The following is a 12,398-nucleotide window of genomic DNA, read 5'->3' as shown; positions in this document are numbered from 1 at the left end:
CACACACACACACACAAGCAGGTGCACCCAACTTCACAAGAAACCTAATGGAACAAAAGGCACAGATCAACACAGACCCAATAACATTATGTGATTGCAAACACTGATTTTTCCAATTGATTGGTCATCCAGCCCAAGTACATACAATCTCAGAATTAAATGACATCTTCATTCAATTGACCTAACCAATAATTAAATATTCCACCTCAACACCAAAGAATATATATTCCACTCAGCAGCACAAAGAGGCTCCTCTTAAATAGAGCATATGCCTAGAGACAAAGGAAACTTTAAGAAATACAGAAAATTGAAATAATGCCATGTACAGTATGCAACCACTGAGTCATAAAAGTTAAAATTGGCAGCAAAATAAACTCCAGTATGCATATAAACAAATAAATGACCTAATGATCCAAGTCAAGAATTTGAAGAAAAAAAAAACAAGAACAAACCAAACCCCCAAACAGTAGATAGTAAGAAATAATAAAAAGTAAATGAATTAAATAGAAAAAAGAAAACTGTACAAAGAACTAATGAATCTAATAGCTATTTTTCTGAGAAGATAAAGATGACTCCTTCATCAAGATTCTCTTGAGTCTCACACCAGAATGTAGACATGAAGCAGAGATCAGCAGAGTCTAGGGATCCCAGTCTCAGTTGATAAATCAACATTTCAACTCCAGCATCTATAGCTCAGGGAACATCACAGAACAGGCAGATGGAAAGACTGCAAACATCAGGAAGTCTGCTGTGAAACAGTCTCTCATGGAAATGGCTACATTAACAAGATCTGAACAGAGACAATATCAATAGACATGCTAAGGAAGAAGTAGGGAGGAATCTCCGAGGGCCATGCTCCTGGACAAGGAACTGCAGGAAACTAATGACTGCTGAGATAGGGATAGTGAGTCTCTCTCAGACAGGAACCCCTAATTGCTTGACTGATGAAATTGTAGTCAGCACTGAAACCATGTAACTACAAACAAGAAAACTGAACTCAGTAGGTTGTAGTTACACATTTGTGTCTCTGTGTGTGAATGTGTGCGTTGAAGAGTAATTATAAGGGAAGAAGAGACTATCAATTTGAGACCTGCGGGGACATGGAAGAAGCGGGAGCATGGGGAGAGTGCTGGAGGGAAGAAAGGGAAGTGGGAAAGTGATCTAATTGTACTTTAGTTAAAATCTATAGAAAAGAAAACATTCTTTTAATAACAAACAGAGGAAAGGAAATCACAAAAGGATTGAATATTGTGTCTTGTTTAGCCATACAAATCATGTTTTCTATGATATGTATAACAAAGTAATTATGTTCACTTACTGCAATGCATTCATTTTTACTGTGAGAAAATAATGTGTTTTTTTTAATAATGTGTGTGGGTAGCTAAGAAGACAACTTAGAAGTTAACAGCATGCTTTGCTCTTCAAGAGGACCTGTGTTCTGTTCTCAGAACCTATGTGGTATTTTACAATCACCTGTCACTCCAGTTCCAAAGAATACAACACCATCTTCTCTCTCCCACAAGCACCAGACATGAACATGGTGCACATGCCTGGTGTACATGCAGGCAAACACTCACACATGAAATAAAATAAACAAATAAAATGAATTACAATACAGTGTAGTGAACTATTAATGAAATAGGCACTATGTCAACATTTTTAGAAAAAGAAATGTATGAAGTAAACTAAAATGTGCTGTGGGCTGGGGAGAGGCTGGCATCTCACCACAGTATGGTAATTTAAAAAATATTTTTACATGCAAGTGTGTAATTCCGGTGCAAAACTGAGAAACTTTTTAACAAAGCAGTTTCATACAACTAATTTCTTAAACAATTCAGCCGTCAATAGACACTTGGTTTTTAAAACTGCCTAGGAGGAGCTGGAGAGAGGAATGTAAAGGGGGAAAGGATATTAATTCTATCATAATTTAAATGAATTTTAAAAATAAAAACTGCTCTTTGCGGGGGAAGGGGAAGGGGAACACTCATCCACTTGCCCAAAGGTAAGGGCAGTACAAACACATAACTACTATGGAAATCTGTTTGGCCATTATTTAAGAAGCTGGTTATGGATCTACCTCAAGATCCAGCTACACCATTCTTGGGTATATACCCAAATAATATCTAATTACAGAGAATTGAAAAATTCTAAATGCAACATTTTTAATCTAAAGAAGGGCTACAGAGAAGGAAACTTCAAAAGACTTACGTGTGAAGGTATTTTCTTGTCTCGAGAGGAGTAAGTCGTGCTGAATAATCACCATTTTTCTGCCAAGTATGGAAATGGTGGTAAACAACGTTATTATTTTAATATGGATGGAAAACCATTTATCAATATATTAAATATTTAAGATATTTCAAAGACAATATAAGATTCCATCAAGTCATCTGGGCATACCCTTCAAATTTATTAGTTCTAAAAGATTTTACAAAGTGTCTCATTTTAGAAAGAAAGAACAGAGTGAAATGGTGTAGATTTACTATGGTTCAAATCATCCAGATTATCTTGACAGGATAGAAAGTGCCCTAATATAGGAAGGAGTCCTAAGTATTCTTGCTCTGGGAAAGTGTTTCCTTAGGCTCCAACTTAAGTTTCCAAAACTCAGGATTTCCCTACTTTAGTTTAACAGTTTGCTATGAAAATTTCACCACCTAAAAACAGGCACAGAAATAGTAAAGCAGTATCTAACTTGCTTCTCAGTCTTGATCTGATTAGAATCCTAAATGAAAGCACTCTGTAATTCATGAATGGACCTATTATCAAATGCTACAGAATTCAGAATTTGATATTACTGAAATAAAGAGTAAGCCTATGGTGAGAACACTAATGAATTCCAAGACATAGGTTGCTCTATTTCTGGTCTTCCTTTAGCCAAGAAGGAAACAATGATCTGAGTTTTGTCATAATGATCCTGAATCGCGTGCTTACCATCTACCTACATGGAAGACAAAAATCATTTTTTATACATGTTATAAGTATACTCATGGGCTGTGATGGGGCTTAAATACTGAATACAGTGAATATAATTTAGATTCACAGAATTGTATTCAGTGTCTTCCTTCTGAGGCAGAGTTGTGAAATATCCTGAAATCTTGAGGTAAAGATTCAAGTATCTTGAAAAATGTTCCTTTACACAGAAAAAGCACTTAGTAGGCCAATCACTTTCTGTCATCTTCCCTGGGAAAGGTGCTAGAGATCTGTCACAAACACAGATTGTGCTACAGAGGATGATACAAAGGAACCCTTGCCTACAGATTACTATGAAAGAAAGAAAGCTCTGGCCTCTTTCTGCAAGTGCTTGGATTCATGTGATAATTTAGTATATCTGCAAACCCATTTGATGGCTGAAAAGAGAGACTCCTCCAAGGTATCTTGCCATGATTGTCTTCTAGGATACTGGAATGCTTTGAATAAGTGATAAGGTTCAGATGCCTAGCAACAGCTTTGGAGAAATCTTAAGAGTTTTAGCTGCCAGAGAACACTGTTATATTAGGAGAAAATTTGAATTTTCAAGCACATAGTTGAATTTTCAACTACCCTTTTCTCATGGCTCCATAACTATTATGATAAAGATACAGATCAGTAGGTACAACCTGATAATCAAGTTTATTTAACACTGGACTAAAAGACAGGTGTAATCACATTAAATCCCCATGAATAAATGCTTCCTAAGTTTTCCTCATGTATGCCATATCTATCTGATATATGTAGGAGTTTTTACTTTCTTGGACTGAGGGAGCATGTTAGACTGTTGAGCATTCAGGTAATAAGTTGGATGAAATATTTGGAAGAGAAGTGTCAAGATTTTCTGTCAAACTACACATGTTTAGATTCAAAGAAGTAACTCAAAAACTAAAATTCTGTGCCATGCATTGCTTTATTTTTGGAATGACCAGAGCATGCTGGGATCTTGAAAGACAAAGATATTAAAGCTTCCCAAAGAGACTTTAGCCATGAAGTTGAGTGGTAAAATAAACGCCTCATACATTCAAGTTCCTGAGTGTGATTCTCAGCATCATCATAGATCAGTCTTGAGATTAAGACTCTTGCACACCCGTTGCTATTCTGACAAATCTATCCCTTTGCTTGTCTCATGGCAAGTAGAGTTGACTAAAATGCTTCCATTCCAAAAGCATTTAAATAATGAAGTCACGCTTGGTTAAAATACTACATTGGTAAATATTTCATGTCTAAATTTAGTTTCAATTAGCATTTTAACTTCTGTACTTACGTTTTGCGTTTCCCCACAATGGCATAATAAAGAGCACTCCATCCAAATGTGTCCTTTAACTGGTGATCAACACCTTTCTTCAGTAAAATTTCAACAATATTTTCACAATCCCATCTAACTGCATACATGAGTGTTGTTCTAGAATGACAGAGGCAATTCAATTACTTAAATGGTGAACTGTATACATTTTACCATATAAGTATAAGGCCTTTGTGTGTAGAATTGCCCATTAACTAAGTAGCCTTAAGCATCCTGAAAGCACAGTTCAGATTCCTAAAATATGTCCAAGGCTAAAACTAGAAAACAAGCAGAAAACTTCTTAGCCCACTATGATACTTTATAGAGTAGAATTTGTATTTTAAATTGTTTATGGTGAATAACTGTTTAGAGAAAATTGACCAGAAGTACAGAAAGCTTTATATGAAAAAGAACACCATTTCCTTCCTATTCTATTATAATATAATTCACTGTTAAATATGGAATTGCAATTTGTGTAAAATGATAGTAATAATGTTATCAAATAATTTTAATGTTAAAAATGAATGTTTTCAATTCCTGATACTAATATCATGCCATATATGTAAGTTTACAACTACCATTCATGTATCATCCTTCTCTGCACACCACCAAAAGTATTTGAAGATTAAAGGGTGTTCACAAGGTTGTGTGATTGCAAACTTGAAAACTTTGGAACTGACACTGTAAATGTAAAACCTAAGATAAATGCTATCAACTCATATAAGATCATATGGCAGTCAAAATAAAAATCAAAATAAAATCCTCTCATTATGAAAGGGAATATGAACCTGACTATCATTCTTTGGCATAACCATTTCATGTAATAGATATTTTTTAGATATGTAACTGATGTTTTATTGACTTTTTCTAATCTATTCCCATAACACATTTGAAATGAATGATTTTTACTATTCTAGACTATTTTCAACACAAGTAGTGTTTTAAAAATGCAAAGTGTAGTACCTTTGATATTTATCACATACGTGAAGATTCGCACCGTGTGTGATTAGGTATGCTGCCATGCGGTGTTTCCTTTCTCGGAGTGCTAGCAGCAGAGGGGTCAACCCATCCTGTAATGATATCAATTAATCATTCACAATACCGCATATTTCACAACTAAACTGAAAATCATATATGTAGCCCTGTGATTGTAATGTTTACCATAGACTTGACCGCAGTAGACTTTTCCTTATTAGCCTAATGCACCTTCTAACGATCCTCAAGATTGCAATATTCTAACCATGGCTGCAGTTTTCACAAAGTCCTCTAGTCCATTACAGAACTCATGTGACACCCATGGACCTGTGGTCCCTGTCACAGAAGTTGTCATGGTACTTTGAAGCCATGGCACTCTCCCCTCAGAGTTTATCTGAAGAGACACACACCGACACACAGTGGCAAAGGCGTTAGATCCTAAGTTGCATGGATGAGCAAAATTGTCTTTTCTATGTCAGAAATTCTCCTGTATTTCTAAAGACAGTTATGTGGCAGATGTAGCATTTCCCAACAGAAAAATTCAATTAAGGACGATGACAAAACTATGGAATTGTCCAGTATTTAAAACCTGATTTCTGAAGTATTGTTTGGCAAATCTTCTGTGGGGCAAATATCAGCAACAGCAGAAGTTGTTTCACAGGCACAATTCTCAGAGTATTGTAATGATGTGGTATTTGCTGAGGACACAGAGGAAGCTCTTCGTGATTCTCCATTCAGGAAGGGCCAAGGGTAACAATGTCTGCCTCTTGCTCTGAACAGGTCACCAAAGAAATGACCTCAAAATGAGTAAGAAATCAAAGAATCTTTTTTTTTTTTTTTGAACTCACAAAGATCCGCCTGTCTCTGCCTCCCGAGTGCTGGAATTAAAGGCGTGTGCCACCACCGCCCAACTCAAAGAATCTTTGATTGCTTACATTGAAATGTATTCTGTCCTGTTACAAGTTGAAAACTGTCTTAGTGTTTAGAAAATCCAGTACATTTTTTAAATGTTTTTATTTATATTATTTTTAGACAATTTCCTACATGAGATCTGTATTTACATAGTTTCTACACCCTCACTCCTCCAACTCCCCCTAACTCCCTCTGAAATTCAGGACCTGTTTTTTATTACTGTCACACACACATGTGTATTATGTACAACCTACTGGTTCCATGTAATGTGAGCAGACTCTCTGTGTGCCTCTTTTTTATGTCTCTGCCTCTCCTTTTCTCTTTCCCTCCCCCTCTGTCTCTCTCTCTTCCTGTATGTGTGTTGGTTTGTGTGTGTGTCTGTGTGTGTCTGTGTGTCCATGTGTGTGCATGTGCATGTGTGTAAGTGTGTGTGTTTAAGCATGGCCACTGTGGTTAGATAAACTATTGAGGAGTTTAGAGTGTATCCCTGGAGAAAATTGAATTCTACTCTCAGCAGTTATGGATAATTGGCAACTCTTTATTTACGAGTGTAGTTTTGAAGTTTCCCCTATCAAGTGTTTGCATGTCAACTGGTGTTTTCCTTGTGCATGTCTTATTTAGGCAACCATATTATTAAGATTTCATAGATGAATTATCCCTTTTGTATCTAGAAGACACTTTTCTGCAACAGTCATCCTGGTCACTGGAACTCAGAGTTTTTTGTTTGTTTTTTTGTTTAGAACTTTCTTTCTCAGTGTCACCTGAAACTTAAGTGTGGGCATTGTATTGTAGATATAGGATTGTGGTAGGCACCCATGGTCCTTTGGTCTTTGCATTTTCACTAGTTGTGGATCTCTGTTATACTCTGTATTTGCTGCATTTTAATCATCATTGCATCTAACTCCAATTTACTGAGTGACTGTACTGTACTATAGCTAGTGCATACAGATCTGTGTAATGGAAGTTTTAGAGATGGGCAAGGCATTGCTTTCTTTCTGGTTTATATTTTGCTTAGAAAACAACCTAAGCAGGAATCAAAATAGAGCAATAATTTAAAAGTATTTTAAACATTAGAATTCAGAAATGAAGGCACAACTGTAATCCCATTAATAGAGTGCAGGGTATTATTGCAGGAGGATCGTGATTTCTAGGAGAGTCTGGGCTACATAGTGAAACCCTATCTAAAAAATTAATATTGGAAGTCTATGATGATTTTAGGATTATCAATATCAGTGAGATTAAGACGATGTATTGTAATTTACATGAAGTTATGCAACAAGGGGTGGAAAAGCCTTGCCCAACTCCACAGCTAACAAAATACACAGTGCCAGGCAGGCAAAAATTCCCTAGACTTTTTGGGAGTTCTAGAGATTTCCCAAACAGTATGAGCTACTGCCAGTGCTCTTGGATGCCTCCAGTCACTTAAGTGTAAGATCTTGCTACAAAAGACACCAAATCCTTTGGAGAAAAGACTAGCAGGAATAAAGCTGGAACTAACCCAGTGATTCCTATCCAAGTACTAGCTTCCTGTGGTGCTCTGCAAACTGCCAAGGGAGAAAAGGAATCTTCAGACATCCTAAATTTATATCAAACACTAAGAAATAAGGCTAGTAGACTGAAACACCTGTATCGGCAAAGCAGGTGAAATGGGATTTGTTAGCAAATAGAACACACTTGGAGGTTGGATTGTGGAAGTACCTGCAGGGAACCATTCCATCATAGGGGCTCAAAAGCAAAATGATTTGATTTGTTATAGTCAGGATGAAGCATAGTTTTTAAAATTCTCTTAGAGATTGAGCATGCACTGCATTCCTGGAGAAAATGGAGGTTATGAATGGACTGCGCTGTTCCATAGCCCTTGGGTTTGTTTACTAAAATTTTAACCTCTGCTGCATGCATACTAATGGATGTGTGGAAATCAAGTGCTTGTAGTGCAATGTACCATGCTTCAGTTGCAAATATTCAGTCTGTGATAGCATTTTGAAGGTGAAGTATCACCCACAGCCTGAAGTGATTTATATCCCAGCACAGCTTGTCAATATTTTGGGTAGGTGTTGAAGCTTTTGGAATTGGATATTTGATGGGTGTGATATTGGTATGTAGGCAGTTTTGGGGTACACGTACTATTCTGAGTTTTTCAAGAGGCCACTGATTCTGTTTCTGTGGAGATATGAGGAGGAAGGAAGGATTACAAGTTCCTGATACCACAGACAAAGCTATATCCAGCTGCCTATAGGAAGTTATCTTGATGGCTAACCAATGAAGAGAACCCAGCCCCTGGTGGGTGGCACCACAGCCTTGTTTCAGAACATGGCTGTGTAAGACTTTACAGAGATAGCTGCAGAGTAAGCAAACAGGCATCCTGGACTCATTCATTTCTCCCTCTCTTGAGGATAGATGATATGTCAACAGCTTTCTCAAGATCCTGATTCTGTGCTTTGCCCAGTAATACACAGTAACTTGGAAATGTAAGTCAAATAATCCTTTTAGTCCATTATCTATTTTTATAAATATTTTCCATGGCTCCATAAAAGTAAGCTAAATTCTCTAATGTTGATTTCAATAAATTAACATTTACTTCTCCCCCTTTGGAAATAATTTTGAGAGCTATATTCAGTGCAATTTAATCATATTCACCCCTTCCCTTTCACTATTTTCCAAATGCACCCCTCTTCTGTACCCACCCATCTTTCTAACCTTATTGATATAAACCTCCTCTCAAGTCTCTGGGGTCACTGTAGAAGATCAGGTTAAAGCTTGTAAGAGCCAGGTCCACTGGATGACCAAAAGCAAAGTGTCTCATGGGCACACCAGCGTAGATGTTCATATGACATCACAGTCACCGTGAAAACATTCAGAAGATGGTTGGAAGCTCAAGTGACACAAAATGTCATTATGCAAGCAAGAATTTAGCATGAAGTTCTGCTCTGAGCTGAGAACTTCTTGACAGTTATAGCTGCTAGGACTGGATAGTCATTTTCATTTAAAGGTGTGGCCTGGGTGGACTGATCATGCTCCAGTGGATGGTCACATACCCAAGAGTATGTGGGCAGCACGAATTGGACTCAATGGGGTAAAAAACAAACTATAACAACATATCAATACTTAGATGGATACCGATCAAGTTATTTCAAAGTGCCAGTCAAGTAATACTTCAACTTCTAAACGTGAAAAAATTGGACCAAGATATGACAACTGTTAAAGCATATAGTTTTCAAATACTTGGGGATTCAATTTAGAAAATTTTTACCTTTGTAGTATCTTCAATGTTTCCCCCAAATTCAAGAAGACTGCTGGCAATATCTGGCCTGTCTACATACACTGCATGGTGGATTGCTGCTTCTCCATTGCAATCTTTAATATTGGGATCTGCTCCATGATCAAGTAGGACAGACACGATCTCTGTCTCCCAGCTTTGTACAGCCTGTGGATATCGTTACCAGGAAAACACTGTCAATTTAAAGAACACACAAGAAACTTCCCCCAGCTTTCACCATGATTTATATTTAAGTGATTTTAATTTTACTTTCATTCTAAACACTTAGATCAACTTAATTACTGAAATTGAAGTCTTTGAAATACCTTCATTAGTGGTGTGGACATTTGATTGTCAAGGGCATTAATCTCACAGTCCTTAAATAACAGTAAACAAACCAGATTGATATGGCCATAGAAGCATGCAAAGTGGAGCGCAGTTCTGTGGGAATGAGAGACATTTTGAAGGAAAACTGTAAGGCACTATTATCAACATACACAATCACTCTGGCATTTATAAATATTATATAGTATTTAAGTCCATAGACCCATAAAAATATTTAACTTCATTCAAAATTTATTTTTATTTGCTCTTATAATTTACTGTATTTAAAAATTTATTGCAACTACCATTTATCGCAGTGTGAATAATACACACAGCTGTTGCAGCCTAGATAAGTGCTCTATTAGTGAACTACGTAGTAAAGAGCAGCCTATTTGAGCAAAAAGAACATGACTATTGGGTGAACTCATTTTCAGTTTGAATCCTACTCTAGACACTACCATCAACCAACTACTTCTCAGCCTTCCTGTGTTGTGAATTCTTGTCCAGAAAATGGGTGTTAAAAGGAATACTTCTATCAAATTTGGATGACTCAATTAGATTCTTTGCAACTATTCAGAAAATATTCTTCAACAACAACTTAACAATCTTTTCGGTACTTAAGTTATGAATGTTAACACTATAATAAACATATTTCAAGTCAATGTTAGTTCCATTATCTCTATTTTGTAAATATATTAAGGAGTATAAATTTTAGAGTCTAAGGATATCTCTTCAAAACTTGAGACAAGTTCTGCAATAAACTTATGCTTCTGCTGCCTCAGCCTGCAAAGAGCTTGGATTGTAGATATGACACACCACTGAGCTTGAGATTTGGTTTTTCACGTATTTTAACTCAGCTAAAATTGAAATGTCATTTACATTTCATAATGTACAACAGTGACTGCCAAAACTTAAAGACAATTCTTAATACATAAGATAGCATGTCATTGTGCCATGCATGGTGTCTCTACTAAGTGAAATGTGATATATAATGTGATATACATATACATACATATATACATATCCATAAATATAAAACATTTCTAGACTTTTACTGGATTTTTTAAAGAAAGCTATGAAATGTACTATTGATAAAAACTGAAAATTATCAACAGCAAAATCTAAATGCACAGCAAACTTGGCTTTGATTTTTAAGGAACTTTAATTCAAAGGAAGTAAGTATGGAACTTCAAGTCAAATACATAAGAATGCCCATTTTTGATAATAGTTAAATTCATAGCATACAGAGAAATTAGATGTATGCTATGTCTAACGTCAGTATCTAATATCAATTTCACGAGGGAGATTTAGGACACTGTGGGCCACCTCGAGTAAACCCAAAATTGGGAAAGCAAGATAGTTTGTTGATTTGTAAATCATGAAATTCACTGCAAGTTCCATTCAACTCTATCAGAAGTAGGTAAAGATGTCAGAAGTAACTTTCAGGGAACTTGGAGCTTGTCAGCACATTGTGTTATTAAAATGGTGGTTGATCAAGGCCGCACTGAATAAACTTTCAGAAACATATGAAGTAATGAGTGAAGGAACTTAAGAGAAATTTACGGAGATGGGAGGGTGATATCCCCAGGAAACTAGTGAGAAACAACAAGAAAATGAAGGAGCAGCAGGAAGAGGAGCACACACCCATCTGTCAAGTTTAGATTATTTCTGTTATTTTCAGTGAGGAATATAAATGTTAGTACACACAGATAAAAGATCCATATTGAATGTTTTTGGGTGATTTTAGGTGGGAGGAAGACATTATGAGGAACACTACTTGATCTCTGTAGTTTCTACAGTTTACACAGCATTGTGTTTATTAGGTACATTGAAATTAATTCCCATTTCTTTATAGCTTGTTAGATTATTCTATTGTGTATTCGATGCTCCATAAGAAAATGCTCCATAGGGGAATTACGGGGTGACAGTAAACCTGCTGGAGCTTTGGTCTTATGGTTCTCCTTCTCCAGAAGAAGATCTGGACACTGGACCTGTGTGATCACGGGTACCAAGGAGACTGTAGTCCAGAAAGCACAGCTGGTCTCTCCTCACCCCTATTGCCCTCAATAGAGCTAGGAAAGGTAGGCTTCTCCCATCACCCGATTTCCTCAAGGCCCCTCATCCTTATCTTCCAAGTGTTCTTACCGTTTCCCTTCATCCTCATCATTCACATGAAATTGGTTCTTCCTGAGGAGTCGCACCACCACTTTGAGCTTTCCCATGCATACTGCCTCATGAAATTGGTTTTCAGGGTCATAAGGCTGGCGGTACCTGTCTTTAGTTCCACAGTGAAAGCAGGACAAGTATCCCTTTGCCCTGCTTGGGCCATCACAAAACCCCAAGGGGGTTTTCGGCTCCTTCTTAAAGCAGAAGAGCTTCCTCAGGGTGGACAGCATAGCTGTGACCACCTTTCTATCAACTCAACACTAAGTAATTTTATGAAATGATGAACTTTTAACCACTGACCGTCTAACAACCAGAGAGCCTAACCCTGCGACTCTCACAAGTGCGAGGCTACGGTTTGACCAGTCAAACCGAAGCATGCAGTTATAGAACAGTCGTTGCTAAGCAACACTGGTAAACAAAAGCATGCTCGTTCTTCCTCAGGCATAACTGACAGTTTATGGAGCAAATGGTGCTCACTGCGCATGTGTAATGTAAATGTGGCGGTCTCCTGCACTC

General features: G+C 37.0%; 1 protein-coding gene across 1 annotated transcript in view; it reads right to left on the bottom strand.

The window, feature by feature from the left end:
* LOC131901209 (POTE ankyrin domain family member A-like) overlaps positions 1-12,112 on the bottom strand; it is a gene marked incomplete at its 3' end in the record, with an annotated part of 40,635 nt that extends 28,523 nt beyond the window's left edge. Inside the window, exons 1-6 of the mRNA XM_059252438.1 lie at positions 11,862-12,112; positions 9,719-9,833; positions 9,387-9,560; positions 5,213-5,319; positions 4,232-4,369; positions 2,209-2,267 (exon numbers count right to left, since the gene is read on the bottom strand). Coding sequence (XP_059108421.1) covers positions 2,209-2,267; positions 4,232-4,369; positions 5,213-5,319; positions 9,387-9,560; positions 9,719-9,833; positions 11,862-12,112 — 844 coding nt within the window. The remainder of the gene's footprint in view (positions 1-2,208; positions 2,268-4,231; positions 4,370-5,212; positions 5,320-9,386; positions 9,561-9,718; positions 9,834-11,861) is intronic.
* Between the last annotated feature and the right edge of the window lie 286 nt (positions 12,113-12,398).

This window comes from Peromyscus eremicus, unplaced genomic scaffold (genome assembly GCF_949786415.1).
Source record: "Peromyscus eremicus unplaced genomic scaffold, PerEre_H2_v1 PerEre#2#unplaced_57, whole genome shotgun sequence".
Classification (NCBI taxonomy): Eukaryota; Metazoa; Chordata; class Mammalia; order Rodentia; family Cricetidae; genus Peromyscus; species Peromyscus eremicus.
Note: the sequence above shows the minus strand (reverse complement) of the source record. Positions and strands in the feature narration are given on the sequence as shown.